We start from the raw sequence: 17,406 nt of genomic DNA, 5'->3' as shown, positions 1-17,406 counted from the left end.
GTCCCAAGGTTGAAGCTGGCCCGCCACAGAGGTCCCGGTTAGCAGCCCGGTCTCAGAGCCTCAGGCCCCACTCCCTCAGAGTCGCTAGCTCCCGGCACCCAACCCAAAGCCGTCGACCACGCCCTCAGCCCAGAGGCCCCGCCCCAGACCGGAGGTCCACCCCCACAGCACCGGCCCCGCCTCTCGGCTCCCGCCCGACCCCCTTCTCCAAACCCGGGGCCCCGTTTGGCCCCACTCCGCGTCGCGGCCCCGCCCCCTGCGGACCCGGGGTGACAGCAGGGGCGCGCGGCGGGCCAGGCCGGCGCGGTTTAGGCGGCGGCCCCCCCGCCGGGACCGTCGGACGGGGTGCAGGCGGTGACCCGTTCGCGGGCCGTGGTCTCGCGGGCGCGGCTGAAGCTGCCGGGCTCCGGGCGGCCGCAGGGCGTGCGGCAGAGCTGGCGGAAGCAGCGCTTGAAGTTCTCGTCGAGGAAGGCGTAGAGCACGGGGTTGAGGCTGCTGTTCGCGTAGCCGAGCGCGATGCACAGGTGCAGCGCGGCCACCACGAGCGGGTCGCGGCGGTCGATGTCCACCAGCGTCCAGACGATGACGAAGATGTGGATGGGCGCCCAGCACACCACGAAGGCGCCCACCACCACCAGCACCATGCGCGTGATGCGCCGTAGGCTGCGGTCCTTCTCCTTGGAGCCCGACAGCAGGCGCACGCTGCGCAGGCGCAGCAGCATCAGGCCGTAGCACACGGTGATGATGAGGATGGGCACGACGAAGGCGAAGAGGAACACGCAGATCTTGGTCACCGTATCCCAGTACCAGCTGGGGCTGGGGAACTGGAGCATGCACACCACTGCCCCGTCTGCCGGGGAAACAAGGAAAGACAGCAGGTGAGGGGTGTGTGGACCTAAGTGACCCTACCAGCTCGCCACCCTTCTTGGCTTGGTCAGGTCCCACATCCCCTCCTGGCCTTTGTTCAAGGTGATTCTTCTGCCCGGAATGTCCTCCCACACTTCTGTACTTGGTGAACTCCTACTCATTCTTAAAGACCCCAGTGGAATTGGCCCTAATCCCTTCTATATTTTCTTCCAGTCCCTTTAGAAGCCTCTACATCCATGGATGGCAGTAATGATATAATTTAGCACAAACCCACCAAATGTCAGTCATTGTGAGAACTCAAAACACCCTACCCATTTCCAGACTAGCTCCAATGACAACACTGCTCAGACTGATCTCAAGAGTATGATGAGTTTAAGAGCAGAACTCGGGTCCTACTGTGTGGTGTGACCCTGGGCAAATTATTCACTCCCCAGGAGAACTTCCATAACGTGGGACAACTAACAGTACCTAAACCTCACAGGGTTGTGAGGATCCAATGGGCTAAGACATGTGAAACTTTTAGCACAGGGGGGTTCAGCCTCTTGGTGCACTCACAGGGGCAGAAAGGCAGATACATTTAGGAGTCCAGAAGTCAGGGCTAGGGTCAGGGAGATAGATTCCAGCTAAATGGCAAGAAGAACTTCCTTTGCCAGATTTGTCCAGAGGCGCACCCAGGATGGAATGAGCTCCTGGACTGTTGGTGTGGGCTGGATGAGCACCCTTGGGATGTTTTAGGACTCAGACACGAGCCTGAAACTGACCTGCGGAACTCCCAAGATCTCTTGGAACTTTAGGTTTTGAGGAACCAGGCAGTGGACTTGGAGTCTGAGAGTTGTAGAAAGGGTACAGAGTGGGTCCACCAGACAGCAGGATGGCAGGACCCCTGGGGATGACTGAGTCCAAGGACTTCATTGTGCAGATGGCTGAACAAGGCTCAGAGAGGAACAGCATTTGTTCACGGTCACACAGCAAGTTACATACAGAACCAACAAGTGCTGAGTGGGGGAGTGTGTGTAGGGGGATGGAGTGTGGAGTGAGGAGACCCATCTGGTCTGGCCCCCAACAGGGCTGCAGTTAATGGCCCATAAACTGCAGGCTGACAGTGAGGAATGGGGCCCAGCTGCTGAGTCAAGACCAACTGCACAGCAGCTGAATGAGGGCGCTAGGCGCACCAGGGGCCCTGTGGGGGTTAAGGGTGGTCCAAAGGCCTCCCACCAAGCTATTCCCCTTCCATCCACAGCACTGACCCTCTGCAAACCTCCACCCCAGGGGCCAACAGGAGTAACAGGCATGAGGGCAGGAGCCTCCGGCTGTAGGCCAAATTCCACCAAACACCTGCCATGTGACCCTAAGTAAACCACGTGACCTCTCTGATTCTGGATGTTCTTACTGTCAAATAGAGGTAGGAGTCCCTGCCATGTGCTAAGTATTGTACACATATAGCCTCCTTTAAACTTCTCAACACCCCATGATACAGTGTGGCTCAGATAGGGCAGTGACCAGTGTCGTTGGCACCCTGCTAAACTACCTGTCTCACTTCCTTATGTCAAGGTGGGGCCATGTAACCAGGTATCACTAGGAAGGCACGGGCCATAACATTTCAAAGTTGGTATTGCTCTCTCATCACTCCTTCTCCGTGTCCATCTGCTGGCCAAATGTCAGCAGTGGAAGATTCCAAAACCATCATTTGGCGCCCGGGTCCCTGAAGAATTGAGGAATCGAGCTCCTCCTCCTCTGACTCTCGTTAGACTGTGACATGAGTGAGAAATAAACCTCTATACTGTTCAGCACTGGAAACCCGGAGATTGCTTGTTACACCTGCTACCCTGACTGATACAGGTAGCTACTATATTAATTACCATTCTCACTCTGAGGAAATGCACCTGTCATTCTCTGCAGGCTCTTCTCTAGGGCTTGCCTTGGTCATCTGGAGCAGTGGTTTTCACACTGGGGGGAAGGGCATTTGGGATGAGATTGCAGATCTTATGGCCTCCACAGCTCACTGGTCAGTGACACCCTTGCCCCATTGGCCATCCATCTATCTCCCTTGAAGTCAGTCATCCACACACTCGTGGCCAGCTGCTACACGCCCACAGCCCAACCCTCCACAATCCCATTCATACATTTCCTTGGACCAGCAACCCATCTGACCACTGATGAGTCATTCATCCTCACAACAGTCAACCATTCACATTCCATCGGCTGACTCCCCACATTCTCACTGGCCAGCCATCCACACTTTTCACTGATCAGTAATCCATAACCTCTATTGGTGTGGAGCCACCTACACCCACCTAGCAAGTGGCCTGCAAACCCACAGGGGCCCACATGCTGCCTCCCGTGGTCAGTGGTCTGTACCACAACTCCCGTACTCACTCACCCCGGGGGCGGGTCACAGCCATGACCATGATGGGGACACCCACACCCGAGGCCAGGACCCAGATGCAGATGTTGATCAGCTTGGCCTTGGCGGGTGTGCGGAAGTCCAGGGCCTTGATGGGGTGGCAGACGGCAATATAGCGGTCAACGCTCATCATGGTGAGAGTGAAGATGCTGGTGAACATGTTGTAGTAGTCGATGGAGAGCACAGCCTTGCAGAGCAGCTCCCCGAAGGGCCACGTCTCCATCAGGTACTTGGCACTCTGGAAGGGCAGCGTGCTGGTGGCCAGTGCATCTGCCAGGGCCAGGTTGAAGATGTAGATGTTGGTGGCCGTCTTCATCTTAGTGTACCTTCAAAACAAGTGTGTGTGTAATTGTTCCCATTTCACAGATTTCCATTTCACATGAGACTCAGAGAGGGGAAAATGATTTGCCCAAGGTCACGCAAAAGGTCAGGGGCAGAGGTGGGACTAGAACTCTGAGCCACCCGATTCAGCATCACCCCTTTTCACTAGAACAGATGCAAAATGGCTTCTCTGGCTGTGGCTGACTTTGGCAGAAGGTGTTTTAGGAAAAGCCCTTCATCTTCTGAGGGGTACTAAGCAACATGGTTAAAAATAAAACTGGGCTCCAGAGGGAAACAGGTCTAGGTTCTAACCCTGCTTCTACTATTCATTAACTGAGGGACTCTGGGCTAGTAATGTGAACTCTCTAAGCCTCAGTGTCTGTAACTGTAAAAAAAAAGGGGGGGGGTGATGCTTTAATCAACCTCATAGGGTTGTTGTGAAATGTAATGGGAGGATACAGCACTTAGCCCTGAGCCCAACGCATGGCAAGTGCTCCATATATGATAGTTACTGTTCTTCATCTATAAAGGGTGAAGCTGGGGGTCAGACCAGAGTGACCTGACCCTCTGGCTTCTGCCACTGACCTTCTGGAAATATGACTGGCCAGCTCTGAGGAAGGGACTCTGCCTAGCAGACTGGCTGGGGCCTTAGACCTTCTGGGGTGCCCTCTGCAGTAGACCAGGGCTCCCAGTCCTTCCTGTGGTCCCATCCAGACCTTCTTATCCCCATGCAGCTGGACTCACCCATACATCCAACCCAGGGCATGAGCTCAGGTATCCAAGCCAGAGGTGTGCAACTGAGCCCCCCTGCACCTGAAACATCCCTCCATGCTCGACACTGCTGTGTGACTATCTGCACCACACTGGCCCCTTGTTCGGCCACCATTTCCGTCATGGCCCTCTCTCTACCAGGGCCTGCGCTGGGCAGCGGACAGCCTGGAGGAGGCTGCCTACACGGAGAAACACCGTCCCAGTGCAGTGTGATCACCACAGAAACACACAGGTATACCGAGGCAGGGATAAGGATTTCTTTCATGCCCCAAGAATGATCTGAGAAACCCAGAGAAGGGGTGCATGAGTGACTCCTCAATTTCAGAGCAGGAGGAGCCCTGAGAGATCGAGGAAAAGTGATTTTATGGAAGTATAGTCCAAGACTCCCTTCAGAATTCCTGGAACAGCAGATTCTTAGACCCCACCCCATACCTATGAAATCTTAATCTTTGGCAACCAGGCCTGGGACTCATCACCTTTTTTTAATTTTTAAATTTTTTTATATGTAAGCTCGAGGCCCAACATGGGGCTTGAACTCATGACCCTGAGATCAAGAGTCCCATACTCTACCAACTGAGCCATCCAGGCACCTCGGAAATCTTCATCTTTAACAAGCACCACCCCCAAGTGATTCTTACGAGCTCTGAAGTTTGAGAAACACGATGTGGCCTAAAGCCCATACTGAGAAAAGACAGGGAAACTGAAGCCCAGGGAGGTGGCATGACTCACTCAAGGTCACACGGTGACAGCGGCAGAGCCAAGACAAGAACTTAGACCTCCTTACTCCCAGAACAGTGCTCTCTCTCCACTCTACCCCCAGGGTGGAACCACACTGCATGCCTCTACCCCTCTAGAAACCCCCTGCTACCACGCCCAGCCCTGGGCACCTGGGATGTGTGGTGGCACCCGTGAGAGCTGAGGAATGCACACTGAGTGCCCTCAACGTGTTCTGAAGGATGGAATGAACTCCTACCAGCTAAGGCTATTCCTTCATGAAGGGACTGATTTTGGGGGGGGGGGGGGTCTGACTCACTCATTGTCCTCCAGGGCCAGCATCTGTCTCACTCCCTCCCCAAATAGCTGTCATTTGTCCTGCGGCTGGAGAAGCAAAAAGTTTTGCTTGGAGACAGCAGAATTTCAAGTCTCGGGAAGTCTGTCTTCAGGGGGTGTGGGATCACAGCTGTGTGGGAGGCGGTCTCAACCCCACAGCTGACTCGTCTAATTTCGCTTCTTTTACGCAGAACAATTAGAGGCTGTTCTTTGCCTGCTATTTTGATTTGTGAGGATCCTTCAATTCCCAGAGGGGGCTGGGATGCTGGGAAGTGGGTGATGAAGCTGCTGTCGCTGGTCCAGGTGGGCTGAGACGCATCGCACTGACCGCTGGGCAGAGCCCCAGAGGCTCCGGTCCTAACAAACCCGCCCACCTCCTCCCCAGCTAAACGGCTGCCAAACCTGGCCCTACTGGCCTCCTCAGACAAATCATGCCACTCTCCTGCTCTCAACCCACCCGTGGCTCCCTGAGGTTCTCTCTGTATTCCATGAACTGGTCCCAGAACTTTCCCCTTGATGGATGTGCCCTGCCACCGCGCCCCCCGGCCACTGGCCTCTTTGCTCTGTGCCTTGGACATACCAAGCCCTTTTCCACCTCAGGTCCCTTCAGACTGCCCTTCTGCCTGGATCCCCACATTTTGCATGGCTTATTCCTTCCCTTAATTCAGGACTCTATTCAAATGTCACCTCCGCAGGAAGGCCACGCCTGGCCACCCTATCTATAAAGTACCCCTCTCCCCACCATCTCTCTGTCTCCTTAAGTTGCTTCATTTTTCTTTACAGCATGAGCCACCACCTGACTTATGTTTTTTTTCTCTCCGTTTGCCTCTCTCACTCATGTATGCTCCCCGAAGGCAGGGGACTCTGTCCATCCTGTTCCCTGCTATACGGCTGGGCATACCGATAGTGCCTGGCAAAGAGCAGGCCCTTGATAGACACTTGTTGTATGCAGGTCTTAGTCCAGGCCTCATCAGCTCTCACGGAGACCACGCAGCCCCCCCTCTTTCCAAGCAAGTCAGGGTGCTCACTACAGAAGATTTGCTCAGGATACTCTACTGCTTACAATTCTTCCATGACTCCCCATTGCCATCTGGATGAAAATCAAACTCCTCAGACTGGCATTCCATCGGGGTGACCTCCTTTCCCACAGCACCTTCCATGTCCAGCCACATCTGTAGTTCCTCAGATGTCCAGTCTAGCATGCCCTCCCTGCTATGGACAGCCACTGTAATGGTTTGGTGGGAATCCTTTCAACACATATATATTTGACAGAGAGAGAGACACAGCAAGCGAGAGAGGGAACACAAACAGGGGGAGTGGGAGAGGAAGAAGCAGGCTCCCAGGAGAGCAGGGAGCCCGATGCAGGCCTCGATCCCAGGACCCTGGGATCATGCCCTGGGCCAAAGGCAGATGCTTAACGACTGAGCCACCCAGGCGCCCCATGAATATTAACTCTTACACTACCCATCTCCATTTCCTTTCTCCATCCTTTCTTATAGTTTTATCACAACTTCTAAATTCTTAAATTAAACTTTGGGGGTTACATTCTTTTAGGGTTTACATTCTTATGACTTTATATTGTCCATTGCTAAACCAAATGGTATACTATAATCACATTTATTTTCTGTACATATTTTTGTTTTTCCTGAAGTTAATAATTGCCTCTTCCTCATTTGCTTAGTTTTATGTACATATTGCTAAATTTCCTCAAACATTCCAGATCTGTAAAATGCTTTTTCCACATAGTTACATAAGCTATCAGCTCCTTTTGTTTTCCTGGTGATCCACCTTTTGAAGCCTTCCTCCTCCATTTCAGTTTGGGACTGGTCGCTTTCTAGACCAGCTGCATACCTGTCCTACTATGCTAAAGAAACTGCTTCCTGGTTTGCAAGTCTTTTCTATCTTGGTCTGCCCTCATTTTGGTGAAACACATCCTCTAGTCACTTCCTAAGAAAGGGCACACAGGAAGTAAAATTTTTATATCTTTGCATGTCTGAGAATGTCTATATTCTCTGCTAACTTCTAATTTCCTTGACTATATATGGAATACTAGGTTGGAAATAATTTTCCACCAGAATTTTGAAGGCATGGCTCCCTTCTCTTTTAGCTTCCAGTGCTGTCACAGAGGTATCTGAAACCATTCTGATTCCTGATGATGTGTATATAACCTGTTCTCCCCACCTCCAAAACTTTTAGGATCTTCTCTTTATCCCTGGTATTCTGACATTTTGTGATGCTATGCCTTAGGGTGGCTCTTCTTCATTTGTATTGGGCCCTCTCATTCTGAAGATTCATGTCCTTCAGTGTGAAATATCCTCACTTCATTTCTTTGATAACTAACTCCCTCTGCTTTCTCTGGAATCACTAGAAAATTGTCAGTTAGATGTTGGGCCTCTTGATTGATCCTTTAATTTTCTTATCTTTTCCATTTTCCATCTCTTTGTCTTTTTGGTACATCCTCTGGGAAATTTCCTTTTCATTACCTCTCAACCTCTCTATTGACTTTTTTATTTTATTTTGGCTCTCATGTTTTATTTTCCCAGTGTCATTTCTTTTTCTTTTATTATTTCTTTTTTATATAGCATTCATAGCATCTTATTTCACGGATACAATATCTTCTCTTATTTCTCCAAGGATACCAATAATTTTTGCTTTGTATTTTCTTCTGCTTACTGCATTGTCTATTTGCTTCAAACGTTTCTGTTCATTTGTCCACCTGCCCTCCCTCTTGTATCCTAGTGACTTCCTTCAAATATGTAGTGATATGTGACTAAAGGTTGACCCTTTTTTTAAAGATTTTATTTATTTGAGAGAGAGTGAGAGAGAGAGAGAGTACAAGAGGGGGAAGGGTCAGAGGGAGAAGCAGACTCCCCACTGAGCAGGGAGCCTGATGCAGGGCTCAATCCCAGGACGCTGGGATCATGACCTGAGCTGAAGGCAGACGTTTAGCCGACTGAGCCACCCAGGTGCCCATAAAGGTTGATCTTTGTGTAAAGCGCTAAATAACTAATTGGCAGCCGTGTGTGTGTGTGTGTGTGTGTGTGTGTGAGAGAGAGAGAGAGAGAGAGAGAAAGAGAGAGAGAGAAAGAGAGAGACAGAGTGTGTGTGTGCATGTGTGCACACATCAGTGTGGGGGTCCTGTGAACTTGTGGGCCTCACGGTAGGGAAACTAGGCAAAAACTAAGCTTTTATATCGGGGAACATCTAAATATCAGTGTCAGCATGTGTTTTCTCTGGGGCCTTGAAAAAAGAATCCTCCAACCTCCTGCTTGGGGAGCATACTTCTGGCTGTCAGGATTATGGTAGCAGAGCAGAGGAGGTGTCTGTGGACCCCCTCCAACTTTTCATTTGGTATCTCACTCTGACCCTTTCTGTGTCTGCTGGCCCCAAGTTCAGAGTTCTTCCAGGTTAACTTCTCAAGGGAAAAACCCCTAACCTCTTGCACAGTGGAGGGTTAGTCACCTGATTGTGCAGCATACAAGGGGGGGGGGGTGCCAGGGGCCCCAATGCTCCCTCTATAGATAATCCATCTCCTGCCCCTGTTTTCAGTGCCACACCTCACCCCTGCTCAGCCTGTTACTCCCCTTCAAATTGCTTTTCATCATCCAAACATGTGTTGACATCTCTTAAGGAACATAAACTGAGGCACAGGACATGAAGCAATTTGCCCAAGGTCACATGACCAGTAAGTAGCAGAGCCTGTATTTAATTCAGGCTATCTAGTGCCAACATGTGGTAATGACTGTGCTATACTGCCCCTCAGTGCATGTTACCTTCCTTCCTGTCCCCACTCCATCCCATAGTTAGTGAAAAAGTCAAGGAATGTGAATTTACTACAGGCTGAGACTTGTTCACTCTTCCAGCAGGTATTATTCAAGTATCTGGTATGTGCCAGGCACTGAGTAAGGAATATAGGAGTGAAGATGACAGTCCAGTTTCTTAAAATTTATGGTCTTAGGGGGCGCCTGGGTGGCTCAGTCGTTAAGCGTCCGCCTTCGGCTCAGGGCGTGATCCCGGCGTTCTGGGATTGAGCCCCACATCAGGCTCCTCCGCTGGGAGCCTGCTTCTTCCTCTCCCGCTCCCCCTGCTTGTGTTCCCTCTCTCGCTGGCTGTCTCTCTGTCTAATAAATAAATAAAATCTTTAAAAAAAATTTATGGTCTTAGGAAGGGATCAGACATTGAACAAACTGCTACACTACTTAATATATAGTTACCACTATTCCTGCTCTACCATGAAGGATAAGAACAGGGTATAGTGATGGACACTACCCAGCAGGAGTGTGAGGGAGGTTTATGGAAGGAATCTGGCTTATATCAGAAGGTTGGCAATGGCTTCTCTGAGGATGTGTGCTATGAACTGAGTTATAAGAAGAGATATCTAGGAGCTTGCTCCTCTCTCCCTCTCCCTCCCTCCCTCTCTCCTGGCCAAGTGAGGAAAGAACAAGAAAGCGGCCATCTAGAAGCCAGAAAGAGAGCTCTCATCAGAAACCGGCCATACTGGCACCTTATCTTCTATTTTTAGCCTCCAGAACTGGGAGTAAATAAATTTCTGTTGTTTAAGCCACTCAGTGTATGGTATTTTGTTATGGTAGTTTGAGCTAAGACAAGGTGACATTTCTACCAGGTAGGAAAGAATGAGAAGGAGTCAGCCATGTGAAGATAAGAAGGTAGGTTGTTTCAGGCAGAAAGAACAGCATGTGCAAAGACCCTGTGACAGGAAAGAGCTTAATGAGCTGCAGGAATGGTCAGACATTAAGTGTGACTAAGTGACAGTAAGTCTGAGAAGAAGCAACAGAATGTGCAGCAGGGAGAAGTCAGCAGGGGTCAACTCATGCACAGAAAGAAGGTTGGATTTTATTCTGAGTACAGCAGGAAGCCACTGGAGATTTTAAGCAAGGGAATGATGTGGTTTGATTTATGTGTGTTTCTTAAAAGAACATTGTGACTACTGGGTAGAAGCTAGATGAAGGGAAGAACAAGACTGGGTGAGAGACTGAACTTTCTGGAAAGATAAATCATTCACTGCCCCACCCCTCAAAACCCTACTGTTGGTCACTAATTTTTTTTTCTATTTCAAAAAGTTGTAGATATGACATTAGATCCTTACCTTATACCATATAAAAGACTAACTCAAAATGGATGAAAGACCTAAATGTAAGAGGTAAAACTATAATGCTCATAGAAGAAAACATAGGAGGAAAAGCTACATGACACTGGATTTGTCAATGATTTCTTGGATATGACACCAAAAGCACAGGTAACAAAAGAAAAACAGATAAACTGTAGCAAAATTAAACAATGGTGGGGTGCCTGGGTGGCTCAGTTAGGCTGAGCAACCGACTCTTGATTTCAGCTCAGGTCATGATCTTGGGGTCCTGGGATTGAGCCCCATGTCGGGCTCAATGCTCAGTAGGGAGACTGCTTCAGGATTCTCTCTCTCCCTCTGCTCCTCCCCTCTAAAATAAATAAATAAAACTTTTTAATTTTTTAAAAATTTTTCTTATTTATTACTTGACAGAGAGAGATAGTACAAGCAGGGCGAGGAGGAGTGGCAGAGGGAGAGGGAGAAGCAGGCTCTCTGCTGAGCAAGGAGCCCAATGTGGGGCTCAATCCCAGGACCCTGGGATCATGACCTGAGCCAAAGGCAGATGCTTAACCAACTGAGCCACCCAGGCACCCCAATAAATCTTTTATTTTTTTAAAGATTTTATTTATTTGACAGAGAGAGACAGCCAGTGAGAGAGGGAACACAAGCAGGGGGAGTGAGAGAGGAAGAAGCAGGCTCCTAGCAGAGGAGCCTGATGTGGGGCTCGATCCCAGAACGCTGGGATCACGCCCTGAGCCAAAGGCAGACGCTTAACGACTGCGCCACCCAGGCGCCACCCCAATAAATCTTTTTTAAAAAATTAAATAATTTGGTGCATCAAAGAACACTATCAACAGTTAAAAGGCCACACAGAATGGGAGAAAATATTTGCAAATCACATACCGAATAAGGGGTTAATATGCAGCATATATAAAGAACTTCTACAACTCAATACTAAAAAAAACGAACAACTGTATTTTAAAATGGGCAAAGGACTTGAACAGACCTCTCTCTGAAGATATAAAAATGGCCAATAAGCACATTAAAAGATGCCCAACATCATTAGTCATCAGGAAAATCAAAGCCACAACGAGATACCACTTGACACCTACGAGGATGACAACTATCAAAAAAAAAAAAAAAAACAAACCCAGAGGGGCACTGGGTGGCTCAGTTGGTTAAGCTTCCGACTCTTGATTTTGGCTCAGGTCATGATCTCGGGGTGGTGGGATTGAGCCCCACGTCAGGCTCCACGCTCAGTGGGGAGTCTGCTTGGGATTTTCTCTCTCCCTCTCCCTCTGCCCCCCCACCATGCTCTCATCCTACCATGTGTGCTCTCTCTAATAAATAAATAAATCTTAAAAAACAAAAAACAAGAAACAGAGGGTGCCTGGGTGGCTCAGTAGGTTAAGCGTCTGCCTTTGGCTCAGGTCATGATCCCAGGACCCTGGGATCGAGTCCCGCATCAGGCTCCCTGCTCATTGGGGAGTCTGCTTCTCCCTCTACCCTTCCCCCTGCTCATGATATCTCTCTCTCTCTCTCCTGCTCTATCGCAAGAAAATAAATAAAATCTTTAAAAAAAAAAACTAGAAAGTAGGAAGTGTTGGCAAGGATGTAGAGAAATTGGTGCACTGTTGGTGGGAATATAAAATGGTGTAGTCACTGTGGAACACAGCATGGCAATTACTCAAAAAACCGAAAACAGAATGCCACCTGGTCCAGCAATTCCACTTCTGGGTACATACTCAAAAGCATGAAGAGCAGGGTCTCAAAGAGGTATCTGTACACATTCAAACTAGCCCTTTTCATAACAACCAAAAAGGTGGCAGCAACCCAAGTGTCTACTGACAAATGAATGGATAAACAAGATATGGTCTACACATACAACAGAACATTATCTGGCCTTAAAAAGGAAAGAAACTCTGACACACGCTACGACATGCATGAGCCTTGAGGACACTGTACCACGTGAAATAAGCCAGTGACAAAAAGCCAAAAACCTCTGTGATTCCACTTGTAATGAGGTACTTAGAATAGTCCAATTCACAGAGGCAGAAAGTAGAATGGGGGTTATCAGGAGCTGGGGGAAGAGAAAATGGGGAATTATTATTTAATGGGGACAAAGTTTCAGGTGGGGAAGATGAAGAAAATTCTAGAGATGGATGGTGGGGATGGCTGCACAACAGTGTGAATGTGCTTCATGTACTTAAAAACGGTGAAAATGGTAAATTTCATGTTATGTGTATTTTACCACAATAAAAAAAAAAAAGATGTGAATAATGTGACATCACTGTGTGTGTTCCCTAAGTTGAAGAGTGTGGTGCGGGAATCCTTTAGAGCCCTTTAGATCTTGGTTCCACAATATACTGGACTGTGTGATCTTGGGTAAATTACTTCACCTCTCTGAACCTGTTTCCTCATTGCCAATTTCGGTGTAATTGACTTTTTTTTTTTAAGATTTTATTTATTTATTTGACAGAGAGAGACAGCCAGCGAGAGAGGGAACACAAGCAGGGGGAGTGGGAGAGGAAGAAGCAGGCTCCCAGTGGAGGAGCCTGATGCGGGGCTCGATCCCCGAACGCCGGGATCACGCCCTAAGCCAAAGGCAAATGTTTAACCACTGCACCACCCAGGCGCCCCCGGTGTAATTGACTTTTTAGGAGCAACACATGTGAAAGTATCTAGCTTACTGGCCGGCGTGCAGACAAAAAAAGGCAGCCCTTTTAGGTTTTTTCCCCTGATATAGTTCTGCTTTCTTCTTGTAGGGTTCCCATTGGATCCCACCCTGGGGGTGAGGACAGTAAGCCCGGTGAACCTCCGTTGACTCTGAGATGCTTTGGGAAATCCTTTGCTTTTTTTCTAAGTCAAAATCCTCCATTAGGTCATGTTGAATTATGCAGCTGGGAATGTGCTGCGAACCACGTGTCTTAGTCCCCAGTGAGGCTTCGTTCCGAAGAAGCACAGAGTGGCCGGCCATGTTCCTGTCCTGACGTCTGTCAGACAAGCCCCACTGGCAGGGAAGATCAGCCCCCCCTCAATCTGATGGAGATAGGGTGTGCTTGCTGTCTGAAGCACGTCAAGTTCCCATGTGCTCCTGGGCCCCGGGAGAGCTGCGCTTCTCAGCTGACAAGTAAGCCCCTGGTAAGAATTTCCACCCCCCAGCGAAGCCAGGGCACTTGGTTAGAGCGGCTGGTGAGTGGCAGGCGCTCAGGCTAAACCATTCCGTCCTTTGTGCAAGGCCTGCCTGGGACTGGTCTGACAGCTTTGGGTGGCTTGTTTGGGTTCTTTAAGCAATATTCTCTGAGTATCTTTTCTTCCATGGGCCAGGCACTTTGCCAAAAACAGTGAATGCACAATTTCATTTCCTCCCCACTGCGAGCCTGAGTGCTAACACGGTCCTCATCCCACAGAGGGGCCAAGGTAGATGGCGCACCCAAAGACATGCGGCTGGGAAGTGCTGGTGATGGGACACCAACTCAGATCTGGTCTCCAGGGCCCGTGCCTCCCTGCCACCTGCACTAGCTCAGCAAACCGTGGCCATGCAGAGGGGCCTGGTGTGGAGGCCAAGACCAACTGGGGTAAACATCTGGACGTGCGCTGGTTCCACGGTGTTCTTCTGTTTTTCACACCTTCTTCCACCCTGCTATGGTCCGGGGCGGGGGTGTGGAGACAATGTGCTCACAGTCCAGGTGGGATTAGGGAGAGACAGACCTACAAACATCAGAAAAATAGCACAGGCACCGTGATGAGGCATGAGGAAGAGGTCAATTCAGAACAAAATGTACACCTCTGGTCACAAGGGGGCGCCAAGCGGTATTTATGGACAACAAGCACGTGCTGGGTCTTTCTCAGGCACAGTTCACATACTCCTTACACCGAAGACTTGCCCGGCATAGAGAAAACATTTCACTTCATTTACTCCTCCCAGCACCTGCACAGGGCAAAGAGAAGTTATGATTCCCAAGTAAGAGGGCGCCGTGAAGCGACTTGCCCAAGGCTGCGGAGTCGGAAGGAGGCTGAGCGGAGATTCGAACGGAGTGCTTTCCCCCGGACCTCAGCACCTTCCTCTTCACTTCCCTTTTGGCTTCTCCCCTGTGGATCCAAAATACCCTGTGCCCCCGCCCCCGCACATACTCTGTTTGACAGTTAACATATGAGCTACCCAAACGCATGGCGTTTGTCTTGCTCCCCACTCGGCACCTAGGGCCAGGTCAGAGGGGACACAGGGTTTACTGGAGGACGCCCAGTGGAACAGAAGAGTTCAGGTGCCTGATCCTTGAAAGTAACCAGCCACAGACTGAAGAGCTCAGACGGGGACAATTCTTCCTCCGCACCCCCCTCCTCCCTTCCATCCTCAACCCAGAACAACACAGGTCTCCTGCAGGGCATCTGAGCCTGACCCTGCTCGCCCTGAATCGGAAGCAACTTAGTTCTGCCGTGGCCAGAAGAAATGTCAAATCATTTATCCAAAAAAGCTCATTTGTTTCTAACTAAGCTGAGGGATATGTTTTCCACTCAGACACCACAGCCCATGGGGATCAAAGTAGGAGCAAGAGACCTGAAAACAAAACCAGTAACAGCAGCAAGGTAAGAGCACCAACCCGCAGTCAGACTAACCTTGAGGCGCCTCAGGGACAAATTGAGGAAATGGCTTTGGCTTTGACCAAAACTCATTTGGTTCCAAACAGCATGGGTTGCTGGCATATTTAGAATTAACTTTGCTCCAAACCCTTTTTGAGATCTCAAAAATAATAGCTATTCTCTATAAAATGTTCAAACAACATAGAATCATCTAATAAAGAAAATTTAAAACCACTATTAATATTTCAGACCACTGTTACAGATAACATGCAAACACTCATAGCCTGTTTTACATAAACAGGCTCTTGCTTTAATACTGTTATATAACCTGTTTCTCTCTCTCAAAAATACGCTGTGACCATATCTCTATGTTCATAGATACAAATTAATATAATTTTTGGTGACTGCCTGTGATTCTAATCCAGAGATCAACAGACTTTCTGTAAAGGGCCAGAGGGTAAATATTTTAGGCTTTCAGGCCACAGAGGATCTCTGGTGCATATCCTCGTTTTCTCTTTTACAACCCTTTCAAAGTACAAAAACTATAGCTCAAGGACCACACAACAACAGACTGCAGGCCAGACCTAGTCTCGCTTGTGGACACTGAAGCTCCTGAATGAAGTTACTTAACAAATCCCCTATTGAAAGATATGTGGGTTGTTTCCACGTTTTCATTATTACAAATAACACTATGATGAACACCTTTGTGCACATAGATATCTGTTGGTCTCCTGGGAAAATATCTGGAATCCCAGAGCTAGAAAGCAACTTCACAGTGAAGGCATTCCCTCTAAGGCATTCCAGACAAATGGCTATGCAGTTTCTGCTTGAATATGTCCAGAGATGGGGGACTCACCACCTGCATGCACAATCCACCCTGTTGTTGGGACCACACACAGAGGAAGCCGTTTCTCTCTCTTTTTTTCGAGCCAAGGGCTACCTCTTTCTCACCTGGCACTATTTTTCCTGGTTCTGTTCACGGAATCAGAGTCTAAAACTAAGCCTTCTTCCTTCCACGTGTTGGAAAATGGCAGGTGTTAAGGGTCCCCGCCTCATCCAGCTGTGGTGGGACCAGAGTGAATACAAGGAAGTGCTCAGCGCACATTGGCCGTTGTGGCTGCTTGGTCGGCTGCCTGCTCAGCGCCACGTGGCCATTCCTCGGCGCTCTCATCTTGGGTTGTTCTGGCACAGTCCTGAGTATGATCATCTGAGGACACAGGATACCACCCTCTTGGGTTAACGGAGGGCCAAAGATGATGCAGGTCAACTATGCGGTGGGCACCCAGATGGTGCTCAGGCCTGGCCTTCTCCCATCTCCCCAGGCAAGTGAGTGAAGCCAAATCCATCTTCTGTGGGATCTAGAACCTCAAATCTGTTAGGGGGATATATGCCCCAGCCAACAGGGCTGGTCTCTGTGGACAGGTATCCAGGTTTGTGCCCCCATGACTGGCCCCATCCACCCGTATCCAGATGCGGTCTTCAGTGTTTCTGACCTCACCACTCACTGCCAGTGCAAATACCAGCTGAAACTGCACCCCCGTCACACATGTCCCCGAGCTGGTCTCCTCAGCTCACAACTGCATTCATCTCCTTCTCCTTCTAAAATGCCCCAGAAATTCCCCGCCCCCCGCACATCCACCCTGTGGGCCAGGGATTCCACAGATACCGTCACCACCAAGCCTTTAATAACCGTGGTGGATTGAGTGGTGGCCCTGAGAAGGACAAGTCCACATCCCATCCCCTACTGCCTGTGAATGCACTGACTTTACTTGGAAAAGGGGTCTTTGCAGGGGTATTTAAGTTAAGGATCTTGAGATGAGACCATCCTGGATTGTCTGGGTGGGGTCTAACGCCAGGGACAGGTGTCCTTGTAAAAGACACACAGGCAGAAGAGGAGACGGCCAGGTGAAGACAGAGGCACAGACTGGAGGGGCACAGCCGCACAGCACGACAGGTGTGGAGCCACCTGAAGCTGGAGGAGTCAAGGAAGGCCTCTTCCCACGCACCTGCAGAGGGAGCGTGGCCCTGCAGACACTCTGTGGACTCCTGGCCTCTAGAACGGTGACAGAATACATTTCTGTTACTTTAAGCTCATGCTATGTGTTAGGGCAGCCCTGGGAAACTATTAAAGGTGTGGTCCAGACAGAAGCACGGCCTTTGGCACCAGATACACCTCAATTTAAGCCCCAGCTCTGTCTCTAACTAACTGTACAAACTTGGGCAAGTTCTAACTTTTCCCGAACCTCGGTTTGCTCCTCTGTGAACTGGGTATAATGATCCTACCACATAAAGGTGTGGCGAGAACCAAATGAGTTCCTGCCTACAA

The 17,406-nt window shown here is 49.5% G+C and overlaps 1 protein-coding gene across 1 annotated transcript in view; it reads right to left on the bottom strand.

Annotated features, from left to right (window-relative positions):
• Positions 1-308: 308 nt before the first annotated feature.
• The window catches only part of OPRD1 (opioid receptor delta 1), a 31,776-nt gene continuing 14,678 nt past the window's right edge, over positions 309-17,406 (bottom strand). Inside the window, exons 2-3 of the mRNA XM_026516874.2 lie at positions 3,248-3,597; positions 309-850 (exon numbers count right to left, since the gene is read on the bottom strand). Coding sequence (XP_026372659.2) covers positions 309-850; positions 3,248-3,597 — 892 coding nt within the window. The remainder of the gene's footprint in view (positions 851-3,247; positions 3,598-17,406) is intronic.

Source organism: Ursus arctos, unplaced genomic scaffold, assembly GCF_023065955.2.
Source record: "Ursus arctos isolate Adak ecotype North America unplaced genomic scaffold, UrsArc2.0 scaffold_32, whole genome shotgun sequence".
Classification (NCBI taxonomy): domain Eukaryota; kingdom Metazoa; phylum Chordata; class Mammalia; order Carnivora; family Ursidae; genus Ursus; species Ursus arctos.
Note: the sequence above shows the minus strand (reverse complement) of the source record. Positions and strands in the feature narration are given on the sequence as shown.